Below are 14,017 nucleotides of genomic sequence, written 5' to 3' on the forward strand. Positions count from 1 at the left end.
ACCCGCAGCTGTCTCCGTCTCCCTCCCCACGCTAACTCTCCCGGCGCCCTCGCCCGCCGCGGGCGGAGCTCGATCGGCGGCGCTCCAGGATTCGCCGCTCCCGCCCTGCCCTGTCCCTTCTTTCTCGGAGCCCCCCAGCGGCCGACGCGGTGCAGCCCAGGGCGGCGCGAGCAGGTACGTGCGCCCGGGCAGCCGCTGCGGGCGGGCCGGGAAGGGGGCGGGAGCCCAGGAGGGCGAGGCAGCGGTCCGGCCGGGATCTGCGCACACCCTCGGCAGCCCGGAGCTCTGTGTGCTCCCGCGTGCGGAGACTGGGGAGGCCCGACAGGGCTCCGCACGCCGACCGCGAGCCGCCGGCGCAGGGCCCGAGGCGGGGAGTGGCAACGAAGGACAGCTCGCCTGACCTCGCGGCCCGCCGAAGGACACGCGACCCGGGCACCGCAGAGCACGCCGGCCCCGCCGAGCCCCAGCTTCCCAGGGCTGCCCCTCTGCGAGCGCTGACCGGCCGGGTCTGGCCTGCTCTGGCCCGTGGCGTTGGCGGTCAAGGGCAGGAGCAGGGGGTGTGAACTGCGGGCCGGCGGGCGCGGGGGAGGCGGGAGGCCGGGGTGCTGGGGCTTTCCGCGCAGAACTTTGGGTATAACCGCGTGGACCTGCGTGTGTGCATCTGCGCGCCTGAGGCTTTGTGTACTACGAGTGCGTGTGTCTATCGATTGGGTTTGCGAAGCCTCACCCAGCCTGGCAGTGTGTCGGGCTCCTCGGGGTGTCAGCGTGCGCTATGAGTGGGAGTGCGGGGACTTGGGCAGGTCTGGATGGGTCCTGCTTAGATCTCAGCAGTGCAAGAGGTAGTCCCCATCCCTTTCTTCCTCCCTCTCTCATCCCACCCGCCCTCTCTCTCCCAATTTTACCCTCTTGTGGGTACCACCAGAGTGACCCGTGAATCTGTGAGTCACACTTAGTTCCTGGGTCTGTGGGCATTGCTGTGGGAACCGTCCCGGGGACAGTGAGAATAGAATGGTACAGGGAGGAGGTGGAGGGTGGAGGGGGCGCTTGCCTTTCAGGAACTATAGGACTGCAGATACAATGACAATAACTCAATAACTGGTGTGGTTTCGGGTTTAGAGTGTGCTCAGGGATCTCTCTCTCTCTCTCTCTCTCTCTCTCTCTCTCTCTCTCTCTCTGTGTGTGTGTGTGTGTGTGTGTTGTGTGCAAGTGTGCGCATGTGAGCTAATGTCTGGGTAATTGACAGGCATGCCCTTTAGTAACTTACTAAGCATCTTATGGGAGAAACAAACATTCTGAAGCCGTTAGAGGGAAGACGCCTCCTTGTGTCTGCTCCTTCACCCAGGCATCCTAAGGAAAAAGTTTTGGGTAAAAGAGAGTCCTGTTCTAATAATTTGTGTGCCCCAGATATGGCCTGGGATATGGAGGCACAAATGAACCCATCTAGGAAAAGTGCTGTGGGCCATTCCCACGCTCTTCAGGCTTGCTGAGGGTGTAATGGTGGGAGCCAGAAGTGGCACTACTTTCAGGCTCTGAGTAGCTTTGGGGGCCAAAAGTAAAAAAGCCAACTAACACCCCTGTCCTTACTATCCATCCTCTGGGGACTGAGAGAAGACTGGGGAGCCAGGGAGATTCCGAGAGATTAGGATGCCATGCCTGCTGTCTCAGGCGAGGGCTCCCAGAGTCAGGGAAGGAAGGTGGAGTATGGGTTTCACACGTATGTAGGGAACAGAGATTCTTGGGGTGCATGTATTCAACTCTTGGTCTCTGGTCCCCATACATACCATGGGATCTTGATCGTGTTTTCTAAAATGGTGACAGAGCTGAGTTATTCTTGAATGAGGTGCTAACAGGAAAGTCTAACAAGTAGTCAATGCTCCGCGTGTATTAAACAGACACGGTAGAGAAGGAGACACATTGAGAGGAAGGAGTTGTAAGCAGTAGCAGCCTTTGAACTGGGATAAAAGGTTGCGTGTTTGCTAAGAGAACACGTCCACATGGGAAGGTCAGAGAAACTTCTCACCTCTGCCTCTCCGAGTTTCGTTCATTTATTCATCCACCACTTCAGCTATTTGCTTGTGTTTGCACAGAAACACAGGCATCCTCAGAACACTGGAGAGTGACCAGAGAATGCAGAAAGTCAGCTTTCATGAGTGCAGACACATCAGGGCAGGAGAGCCACTCCACACCTGGGGGGTCTGCTGCCTGGGCATTTGTGTGCCAGGACTGTGGATTATGTGCCCTCGGGACCTCAGTATGTATTGTGCTTCTGCTGTGGGGTAGTAAGTGACATATGCGAATAAGGTGTATCTGTGAGGAGTTCAGAGCCACATAAGGGGGAAGCCCAGTCTCCAGTGCCAGGTGTGTGTGGTGAGGGGATGGTGAGACATGGCAGTCAGACTTGCAGGAGAAGTTGGGAGTGGGTATCTGTTGCATTTACATGGCTTTGGGGATCGGCCTGATTGGGGTACCAAGGAAATGAGGAAAAGACAGACACAGACATGCAGAAGAGCTGGGATTCAGGTGGCCTGGGCTCTCTGGTGGAGAACCCATAGCAATCCTAGAGCAGTGTATTTATTATATACAGGGAAGTAGAGCTGTTGTCTATGGCTAAGAAAGAAGCAGGGTTATTACAGATAGACATGGAGGCAGGGCTGTTATATACAGCTGGACAAGGAGACAGGTTTAGCTAATCTCGGTAGGAGCAGACTCTAGGGGAAGTCATCAGGCCATAAACATGTAGGGGAGGGAGAAAGCTAAAGTGGACGTTTTCTGCATGCACTGTCTATATTTGCATATGCTCCTTAGAAAGGCTTTGCCATGCCTCTGCGGCACTGGGGTCCTCGATATGGGGTCATGCCCATGTCAGCAATCACATTCATTGAGGACTTCACTTGCTCCCTATAGGAAGGTGCATATGCACATATGTTTTGATGAATTACTTGTATATATATATATATATATACATATACGTGTGTGTGTGTGTGTGTGTTTATGTATGCAACTGATTCGCCAAAACTCAATGAATAGATTTGGAAATGAAATAAGCAGAACTCTAGTGAACTCAGTCTGGCCGATGACTCTAGGCTGGTGGCCTTTTGACACGAGTGCATGTGTGGTGAGTCTGTGGCATGTGTCCAGGTATTTGGTAGTGTCTCCTCTTTGTCTCCACCTCCCATGCTTACACAAAGGCGTCTGGCTTTGACCTCAGTCAGGGCTTTCCGTCCTCTACCTTCCTTGTCCGGTCCCCACCTCTGGTCCCCATCCTCCATGAATCTGCCACCTTCTAAAACCCACACCAATCCCAGCCCTCCTGGCTCCAACAACTTGACCACCCATTGGCCTGGCTTTCACAGTCCTCTGTGCACTGGCCCAGCTGGTCTCTGGGGTCCCCCCTTCCCTCTCTAGGATACCCCCATGCTCTGGCTGCTAGGGCGTTTCCCACTTGTACCATCACCCCCACATCAGGCGTCCATCCACTAGTGCCTGTGCCATTTCTCTGCCACACCTGCATCATCACCTCACCTGACACATGTTCATCCAACATTGCCTGTTCGCCGCACTGGCCACAGCCTGATGAGCATCACTTGATGGAATCCTTACCACAGCCTTATGAGAGAGGCTTCCCGTGCTACAGATGAGAACACTGTTCCTGCAGAGGAAACTCAGTCATTTGCCTAAACACAAGCAAGGGGGCTGTGATACGGACCCCATGGTCATTCTAAATTCTTCCATCGTCACAATGAGATCCCATCTTTAATACTTACACAGAGGTGACCTCAACCTGTTAGCACTGTGGAATAGAGTGGTACTAGTATTGTCACTGGGGGGGTTTGGTCAATGGGGAAACTGAGGCCAAGAGAGCATAAGGATACCAGTCACTGTGAGGTGGGACCCTAGGATGAGTCACATTGCTCTACTGTCCATAGCTACCCACCACTGTGCTAGGGACAAGTGTGAAGTTGGGGCCAGCAGGCAAATTCAACTGACATTCTGTTATTTTCTTCTAGCTGCCAAGGGGCCAAGGGATGAGCTGGGGTCATTCTCTCCAATGGCATCTCCCCCTGGTCTGGAACTGAAGACATTGAGCAATGGTTCCCAGGTTCCAAGGAGGCCGGCCCCACAGGGCCCAGTGGAGCTACCCAGGATGGGTGTGGAGAATGCCTGCTTCTTCTCTGAGGAGCAGGAGACTCATTTCCAGAACCCTGGGGGTGCCAGACTGGGTAACTCCCCCAGTCCTCCTGGAGGCGTCCCCTCACTGTCCAGGTCCCAGCGGGATGATCTTTCTATGCACTCAGAGGAGGGACCAGGCCTGGAACCTGTGAGCCGCCCAGTGGACTATGGCTTTGTTTCTGCTCTGGTTTTCTTGGTGAGCGGAATCCTCCTGGTGGTGACAGCATACGCCATACCCCGAGAGGCCCGAGTCAACCCTGACACAGTGACAGCAAGGGAGATGGAACGCCTAGAGATGTACTACGCCCGCTTGGGCTCACATCTGGACAAATGCATCATCGCGGGCCTCGGGCTTCTCACAGTGGGTGGCATGCTCCTGTCTGTGCTGCTCATGGTCTCTCTGTGCAAGGGAGAGCTGTACCGCAGGCAGACCTTTGTCCCTGGCAGGGGATCCAGAAAGACCTACGGCTCTATCAACCTGCGTATGAGGCAGCTCACTGGGGACGGAGGCCAGGTCCTAGTGGAGAACGAGGGTGTCCCAGTCTCAGAGACCAGCTGTGCCACCCAGGGCTCTTAAATGACAGTTCACCCTATTTTGCTGCTCTAGCTGCAGAGCTCAGAGGTTCCCAAAACCTGGGGCTTCAAAGTGGCATCCACAGAGGGTGCTGTGGATAGAGTGTTGGTGCTGGGGTGGGGGCAGCCTGGGGCCTGGCTTAGGTGGTACTCAGGCAAGCACTGCTGACGTGTTTGCAGCTTGAAGTTTTTGCATAAGGCTTTGTTTGAGGATGGCTTCTGCTGCTAAAAATACATTTTGGAAATCACTTAGATTTATGAGTGAAGATGAGGTTACTTGGCATTTTTCAGGGTTGGGAGTCATGTGAAAGGTGGTCTCTATTCTTCATGCCTTGAGGAATTCTGAGACTTCTACTGTCTTCATTAGCCAAGTAAGAGGGTTGGCTGACTGACTACGTATGGGCACCTTTCAGACCTGACCATCTAGAGTAGGGTGTAGCTTCACGATGATGGGAAAACTTGGTTCTGAGGTGAGCCCCCTGCAGCACCCCCACTCCACACCTCAGTTGCTCAGTCTCTGCAGTGAGGAGCAGGATCGGGTGCCTCAGCATGGGTCACATCTGCCCTGAGAATAGGACGCCAGTCTGCCTCTGGCCATCCTTCAAGGGATGAGGGTATTTGGTAGGGACTGGCCATTGTCAGTGTCACTTTCTGGCCTAGCATTGGTGACTACCATTGCCAGGGGACAGCAATCTCATGACAGACCCCGGGTGAGTAGGTTTGGCACCGTATGACTTGGTCTTGGAGGTCTGATTTCCTACAGTGGCTAATTTCCTGCAGTGACACATTTACTAAGCACAGTTTCCCCTGGGCAGTAGGGTATGAGGACTCAACTGTATTTAAACTTCTGACAATGGAAGTAGGCATTAGGGGCTGAGGAGATAGTGGCAGACATTTGGGGGAGGCACTGTCCAGTCAAAAAGGTTCCTGAGGACTTCCAGAGCACATACTATCTAGGCTATGGGAAGACTCTAAAAGGGTCATTTCATGAGTCCTTGACCTCCCTCGTAGCTGGCTGTATAAGCTGAGATCCTAGTTGTTTGGGGAGGGGGGGCAGAATATGGGGTAGCATGGGATCCATGGGCTGGAGAGGTCCTGACTGTGGAACACAAACCTTCAGCCCAGACAGCTTGACACCTGGGTAGTATGATACCACAGCTCCTGAGACAGATCAAATGTCTGCTCATGCTGGCAGATTTTGCCTGGAGCAGAGGGCTGGGGGGGGAAGGCTGAAGGGGACCACATGGTGCAGCCTGGCTTTGGAAGTTCTGCCGTGGTGTGGAGAGGGTGTGGCATAAAAAGAACAAAGCTCAAGAGCTCCAAAGGTCCCAGGCCGGGGGCTTCTTTAGAGAGGTCAGTTTTGCCCAGCTGGAGCAGGGAAATCCTGGACCAAGTGGCAGGAACCAATCTAAGTGAATTACAGTAAAATCAGACATTGCCAGTGATGGCCCCAGCTTCCCAAATCTGACAATGATAATAAATGCATCAATCCAAGCGATGTGGAGTCCTGTGGTGGGAAAGGGGGAAGGCGAGGCCACAGGACCTACTGTGAGTATATGCCCAGAGCAGTCCACTCAGATGAGTTTAAACACAGTGAAATGTATTTAAGTGTTAAATCTGCTAGAAGATAAGGCACAGCAGGTGTTTTCCAAGCTGGAGCATCTGCTTCGCATTCCTATAGGGAAACTTCTTTAGAAGCCACAGGTAAGTGGATCAAGGCAGTCATTGCCTTGTCCATGAACTAAGAAGATTTGAGAGATGCTGAAAGCAGTTCCCCAGGATTGCAGCTGAGCTCTCTCAGCCGGTGGACCGAGGGTTAGGAAGGAGTTGGGGAAGGATGAAGAGGAGTGCTGAGAAGTTCCCTGTGGGTTTTCTTTGGGGTTTAGATGTAGTTGTCCCTGTGGTTGCAGGAAAGTGCCTGCCTCACTTCTAAGAACTCCCTCTGCCATCCCATAGGCCCCCAGACCCCCAAATCATGCTTTTCTCATTGTATCAACAGATAGTGACCTCAGAACTGAGAAGATCTGGGTTTGAATAGGAGCCCTGTCACTTGCTGGCGGTGTGGGCAAGTTAACCTACCTCTCTGTTTGAGTGGGCTACCCGGGTCATGCCCTCGGGTAAGAAACATGGTTGGCGTATATAATGGGCATTCATGTTTGAAGGAAAGGATGAAACAAAAGATTTCTATTCCTGTCAGGGCAGCTGGTGGCTCATACAAGGTCCTGGAGCCCCACAATCCCTGCCCAGTTTTCCAGAGCCCTTGCCTTGGGGTCAGTATAAATGACACAGAAGATCCCATGACTAGAAGAATGGGTGTGGTTTGTCATGGGCTCTGTAACTGGAACCTCCTCTCTGGGCCTTCATTCAGCTTAGTTTTAGGGGTTTTCTTGATAGAGAAAGGTGTGTCTTCCCAGCCCTGCTATGACACAACCCAGTGATGACTAGACCCAGGAGATACTTCCTGGCAGTAGAGGAATGTAAGTCCTGACTCCCCTTACTCATCCGAGGCCCTAGAGTGTCTAGGCCCAGACTGTCACTGCCTGTTTCCTTGCATGTGTGATGTGGACGTCCCAGCCAACAGGTATCAATGGTTGATTCCACCACCATTGATTGTCCCCTTTCTTGGGAATAGCATCACCTTCCTAGGGGTTTTCTTTCAAATGTCTTCTTCCCTATATACACATTTCTGTGTACATTCAAATGTGTCTGTGCACACAAGCACACATCCTCATATTCATGAGTAATGCACCCTGTATACACCTCTGCAGTGTGTGCATGCACTCTCCCTCTCTCCCTCTCTCTCTCTTCTCCCTCTCCCTCTCTCCCTCTCTCTCCCTCTCTCATGAGCCATGCGCCCTGTGCACACCTCTGCAGTGTGTGCATGCACTCTCCCTCTCCCTCTCTCCCTCCCTCTCTCCCTCTCTCCCCCTCTCTCCCTCTCTCATGAGCCATGCGCCCTGTGTACACCTCTGCAGCTTTCTCATTTGACCTTGTTCAGAAGCCAAGGACTCCCCCTCTGGCTGCAGAGCTCTAAACCAGGGCATCCTCTGGAAAACTGATGATGGTTTCTTCCCCTCTAGCATGCCATCCTCCCAGCAACAGCCCAGTATCCATCCCCTCCACAGTTGCCTTCTTGCTCTTTTCTTGGGGGATTCCAGAGACCTGGTACTTGAAAAGGGGACTGAGCTGGGAACTGGGAGAGCCATGTCTTACTTGTCACCACTTCTGTGGGTGTCAGCCAGCACAGCGCAGGACAAAGGGTAGGAGGGAGGCTTCAAAAAGTCAGAGGTGAGGTTCTGCTCGAGGGGAAGTGGGATGTCAGTGGGCCTGATATTGGTGGAGCGGTACCTCCCAATCTGCGTGTTGGTTTTCCCTCATTTCCTCAGGGCTAGATTCATCTGGGAGAAAGAAGCTTCCTGAGGTGTTGGCTGAACTGGAGTGAAAGGAGTGCCTGTTAGTGGAGGTATGCTAACATTTACTTGCCAGCAGTTAGGTATCTTTAGAGTGGAGTTACTTAGATTTAGTTGAGGCTCGCCCAAGCTTCCAGATTGCTCATTTGAGAAGAACTAAGGTCTTTATGGGCAGACCTGTTCTAGTTTCTTGCCCTTGAGCCCCTGTGCATCCTCTTACCTACATCATTCCTCTTCCTAAATTGGTTTGTCCCAAGTAGATGGGCAGTATATGACACCTTCATAGTTCAGAGGGTGGCACACGGTGCTGGAGCATTGTTCCTACATGAATCTCATAGGAGCAAGAGTCAAACCCCAAGGGTCCATGGAGGCTGATTCATCAGTATAAGGGCTGAGTATGCAGGTGTTTGGCAATGCTCAGTGCTTCCCGGCCCATTTCTCCTGGGAAGGGGCTGTGCTAATCACAGTACCTTCCCCTTAAGACTGGTGAGCAGTAAGTGATATGCCTTTAAAGCACTTAGCACAGTGCCCTGCATTTCCCAATAGCTCAGTAAATACCAGCTATCTGTTATCTCATTTGTTCATGGTATCCTTCCATGGTACAACACACACACACAGCTCTAGCTCACTTGTGCAGGATGGTGTGGCTGTGCTGTAACACAGATCACAGTGTGTGTGTGTGTGTGTGTGTGTGTGTGTGTGTGTGTGTGTACTGAGGGAGACCTGTGTGATGTGGGGGTCAGGAAGGTTCTTTTGGAAAGGGGGTGCTTAATGGGAATCTTAAACAAATAGAAAGTACTGATGTGAAGAGTTGGTGGTAGGGACTCTGGGCACACAGACAGACAGATAGACAGACAGGCACACACACACACACACACACACACACCACACACACCCACACACACAGACAGACATGTGACCAAGAGGCTCAGGCCTCAGCGTCAGGTGAGAGATGCAGTAGGCAGGTGGTGACTGAGGAGCGTGCAGTGGGACTCACAGTGGGTGCTTGGGCTTCATCTAAGAGGGACAGATGCAGGCTCCTGTGAGGCATCTGCACAGGCATGAGTGTGGTAATGTGGTGGCAGCATCTGTCCTCCCTATACTTGCAGGTTTGTCTGGAAGAATCTTCTCTATCAGATGCACTGTGGAGGCAACAGTGCAGCACACCCTGGCCCTCCTTTAAGGCCCTTCTTACTCCAGCCAGGCTTTGATTCCGGGCCTCAACTTGGCAGCCCTTTCCCACTTGATTTCTGAGTCTCCAAGGTTAAGGTGGCAGCTGCTGGTCTCCTGGGCTTAAGGAAAAGCAGAAAGCGAAAAGAGACTCACCTATTCTTCTGGCCCAGAGGAACAAAGGGACAGGAAAAGAAGGCAGCTGCCATGCCAACCTCTTCCTGGGAGGTGTGGCATCCGAGACAGTACTGACTCCAGGGCCAGCGACATTCAGAGAAATCTCTGTCCTCTTCTTGCCTTTCTTCTAGTCTCCTCCCCTTGATTCCTGTGTCCACATCTTCTTTCATTGAAGTTATTTGGGGTGGGGTGGGGTGGGGTTGGGGGGGGGTTAGGTGTCCAGAGGTGAGCTGTCACTAGTGCTGACACTCTCCCGGGAGTCCCTCCCTATTCTCTCCCATCAGAGAGTAAAGCAGGAGCCCAAATGCAAATTCCTGCAGAGTTTTGCAGGTGACATCAGTGAACACAGTAGACGGCCTTGATGGTGGCGCTAAGATTAAAGGGGAGTGTCTGCTCAGGCCCTGGCCAGCTGTTGCTTTGTGGTCACCAGAATCCCATGGTTTTCGATCACAACTGGCAGTTGGACTTTGTGGGTACAAAGATATGGTGAGGTGAGCTCTGTTGGGTTATTTGCTGGGGTCAGGGATGCAGAACTCCCTTTCCTGGGGCTTACTGAATCATTCATCGAGGTGGGTGCCTTCACTACAGACCAGAGACTATATGACCCCCATGGCTCCCACCCAAGAACCCTTGTTCATCCATTCAGCAGGTTTGAATAGCTGCTATGCCCAGTTCTAGAGCTTTATTTAGCATTCAAGAAATGAAAGCCCAAGGAATACTGACTGTCTTCTAAAGTTCAGGTCTATTTTTATCTGGAGAATTTCCAAGATGAAAAGCACTGGCTTGAGGATATGGTGGTGTCAGGGACCAGGGAGAGGGACAGGTCCTTTCTGCACTCTGAGATGCCCGCCTACCTCCAGAACTAGGTTATCCTGGCTTGAAAAACAGTCTAGCTTATGAAGTTAGAGGTCTCCCAAGACCACAGAGGCGGGGTGCTGACCAGGGTGCTGAATTGACATGGTGCTGCCATACAGGCTAGCTAGGAGGAAGAACTGGCCTGTTCTGACCAAGGACCCCGACTGTTTTAGTCCACACTAAGCAGGGAAGCCTTGGGTGTGAAGAGTTTCTGTGCTCTATGGTGTTCAGGAAATCTTTCTCATGCATCTGACGTGGACTAGCTTTCTTCATTTGTTTACTGCAGAGTAGCTTCTGGCTGCCAACCCCAGAGGACCAGGGTGAGTGGCGCCTCGGGCTATGTGGCATGGCCCAGCAGATCCCAAATCCAGCCTGGAGACCACATCCTCAAAGGAGCTTACTGGGCATGTCTCCTGTAGAGTGGAGGTTGTGCCAGGCAGTATCAGATGCCCCCCCCCCACCTCTAACCTGGGCTCTGCTAGTGCTCAGGAATATGAGGAACACCCAGAAAACAGTCTGGTTCAGTCTATGCCCATCCTTGGGATTAGGTAGAATTTCTTTCTCAGTCAGGTCCTGACTTTTTCCAGATTCTGGGATTGATTTTGCCTGGTGACCATGCTCATGCTCTACTGAAATGTCTTAGAGCCAGGCTGATTTAGATCAGTCACCCCTCAGGGGTACATCCATGACTAATGCCCCAATCTTCACTTCAGGTTGTAGTAAGCACAACCTGGCCTAAGAAGCTGTGCATACAGATAAACACTTGTCTCCTTCACTGGTTTGGCCCAGAGTTCCTCCCCTTTGTCTTTGAGCTCCATTCTAACCAGTGTGACTTCCATGATAGCTGCTGACACCCAATGAGCTAGCTCCCTCTACCTTTGATAAGACACATTTAGTGAGACTCTCCAGTAACCACACAGGCAGGGTAACACCATTTCACACATCAGGAAGGTTGTACCAATAATGTGCTGGAGCCATTTCCACACTTGGTTTGTCAAACTACCAGACCTTCCTACCCCTCTTAGGTTCAGAAGTGAGGCTGAATGATTAATGAGCTGGAGTATGTTATCCCACAAGGGCACCCAAATGTTTAAAGACATTTATGAAATAAATATGCTTAAATGATCCATAAGGCTAAGGGAATGGAGTATATATTAGGGGTTCAACCAGGGAAAATGAAAATATGAATTCACTAATCATATATGCTATCAACTAAGGCTGACTGACTCAGTTCTTTGCTCCCTTTATCCAGGTGAAGATAAAGGGCTATTTCTACACTTGAACATCTCAAATTCAGTGTGCACATGGAAGGTGGGAAACTTGTCAAAAGGCAAGTTCACTGGGGCTGGAGATAAGGTTCAATATTAAGAGCAGCTGCTGTTCTTCCAGAGGGCCTGAGTTCAATACCCAACACAGCTCACATTTATCAGAAACTCCAATTCCAGGGGCTCTAATACCCTTTCTGGCCTCTGTGTGTACCAGGCATGCATCTAGTACAAATACGTACATGCAGGCACAATGCCCATACACATAAAAATAATTCAAGTGATAAGCCTTGGGTGGTCCCTGAGATTACTCATTTCTAACAGGGCTTTGTTGGTGGTGGCACCGAATAGAAAGACTTCCCTTCACTGTTGTTCTCCAACCTTGTGATCCATGAATTACAACTGGACTTCACAAACAAGACCTTGAAGGTTTTTGCTTAGAGTTGTGGATTGGGGCTCAGGATGTACTGTGTACATACAGGAGTCTCAGGAGATAGCAAGGAGATACCCATCTACATTGTTGTATTACACGATGACAGGAGGCCGAGCAGACCTGTTCCACTGCACCTTCCCAGTGGCAGAGATGGGAAAAGAGCATGAGTGATAGGTTCTTGCAACCAGGTGAAGTCAGTCCATTGAGCCTTGAACTAGGAACTGAATGTGAGCTGAATTGGGCACAAGGTGACAGGGAAAAGCATTCACTTCCTGATGCAGACCTGGACAGCTGCTATTGTACAGTTGCTACTTCTTAGAGCATGATGATGAGCTATCTGGCCACTCAGTTAAATGAGTATTTACTGCCTGGAATTTCCAGGCTGGCCCCTCCTACTCAGTTGCCCTGAACCATTACACTGTGACTTTCCCATCATTTGCTTTCTGTAGCTCATTTGGAATGACACTGTGCATGTGGTTTCCCAGGGTCCTTTGCTGTGAGTAGAGGATGGGCCTTCCGCTTCCACAAGAACTGCCTAGGTGGGGTGCTTAGACTTTCTGATGCATTCTAGGATCTGGAGAGTTACCAGAGCCTTGTCAGTCCTCACTGCCTGCACCCGCACTCTCTGCCATGCTTGCCCTTTGACCTGTTCTCAGATTCCTGGCCAAGCCCATTGAAGTAAGTTAGGGTATGACATCCCAAGGGCAAACAAGGCCTAGGTCTGCTGGCTGGGATGCCTGCCTCTGAACATCTGTTCTACAGATGAACAGTAGTCAGCAGGCAAATGAGTATTACTGATAGATAAAAGTGGGGGATATGCCTGGGGGATTATCACTGGTAGTGGGACCTGTTTCTACTGGAACTGCACCAAAATGTATGTACAAAATCAGGTGACAGAGAATATAAAGTGATCCATAGGTTTTCCTCCTGTGAAGAAGACAGCTATGGATCAATGACAAAATGTCATCAATGACAAAAGTCATGAGGAATCTGGGTTCCAGAGGGAGGTTGTGCAGGTGTGTTACCTGTTTTCCAGCTGTATCAACAGGTACCAACTCTAGCACGGGAATGTAGCTCCATTTAATACTTGGTACACTCCTGGGGTTGAGGTCTTAGGAGGCTCATGGTTTAGATTGGAGGTTGGCTCATGACTGAGGAGAGAAATGCAATGCAAAACTCAGCCAGCTCTAAGAATAGAAAAGACAGCAAGCCAAGAAGAGAAGGTGGGATGTGGGCCGGTGTATCCTAGAAATAGTATGAGTGGTCTTATTTAGCACCAAAAGACAATGATTTAGAAGTAGACCTTGATTCTATTTGTAAGCCACTGCATGAGCTATGAAATTTCAAACCAAGTGAAAATGATGCTGTGAATCTTATTAGATATCCAAAGGTCTCAGGAATTTCCCCCAAAGACCTTCATGTATCCCAGCCAGCCCAGAACATCCCAAAGTCACCCCCAACTCCATGTGGTCATAGCCACTGCTGTTATCAAAGGCACAAGTCCTCCCCCAGAGCAAGCGGCTATGGTGTCTGCTCTGCATGGTCTTGGTCAAATTTTTCCATTAAAAAACAAAAACAAATAGGACAAGAATAAAAACAAGATACGACTTGACACCACTAGTCACAGCGAGGGTACAGAGAAACTGGAGCACTACCTCTAGTATGAAAATAGTGTGGCTGTTGTGGAAAACAATGGCAGTTCCTCAAAAAACTTAACGTGTTATTATGGGACCCTGAAAATCCATTCCAGACACATTCAATAACTTGAAAACACCTCCCCATGCAAACCAACAAGATCTACTTTGTGCATGAATGTTACCAGCATTCAACATAACAAGCCAAAGGGAGAAACAATCCAAGTATCCATGAACTGATATATTAACAAATATGACAAAGACATACCATGATTTCACAGCCACAGGGAATGTTGATGCTACAATCACAGAGACAGTGAGGACAGAGAG

The 14,017-nt window shown here is 50.9% G+C and overlaps 1 protein-coding gene across 1 annotated transcript; it reads left to right on the top strand.

Moving 5' to 3' along the window:
• The first annotated feature begins 4,011 nt into the window (after nt 1-4,011).
• Nucleotides 4,012-4,918, top strand: Tmem74b (transmembrane protein 74B). Its single transcript, XM_052183887.1, has one exon. It carries the CDS (start codon nt 4,049-4,051, stop codon nt 4,745-4,747), a length of 699 nt encoding a protein of 232 aa, XP_052039847.1. The 5' UTR covers nt 4,012-4,048; the 3' UTR covers nt 4,748-4,918.
• The last annotated feature ends 9,099 nt before the right edge of the window (nt 4,919-14,017 follow it).

This window comes from Apodemus sylvaticus, chromosome 5, assembly GCF_947179515.1.
Source record: "Apodemus sylvaticus chromosome 5, mApoSyl1.1, whole genome shotgun sequence".
Lineage (NCBI taxonomy): Eukaryota > Metazoa > Chordata > Mammalia > Rodentia > Muridae > Apodemus > Apodemus sylvaticus.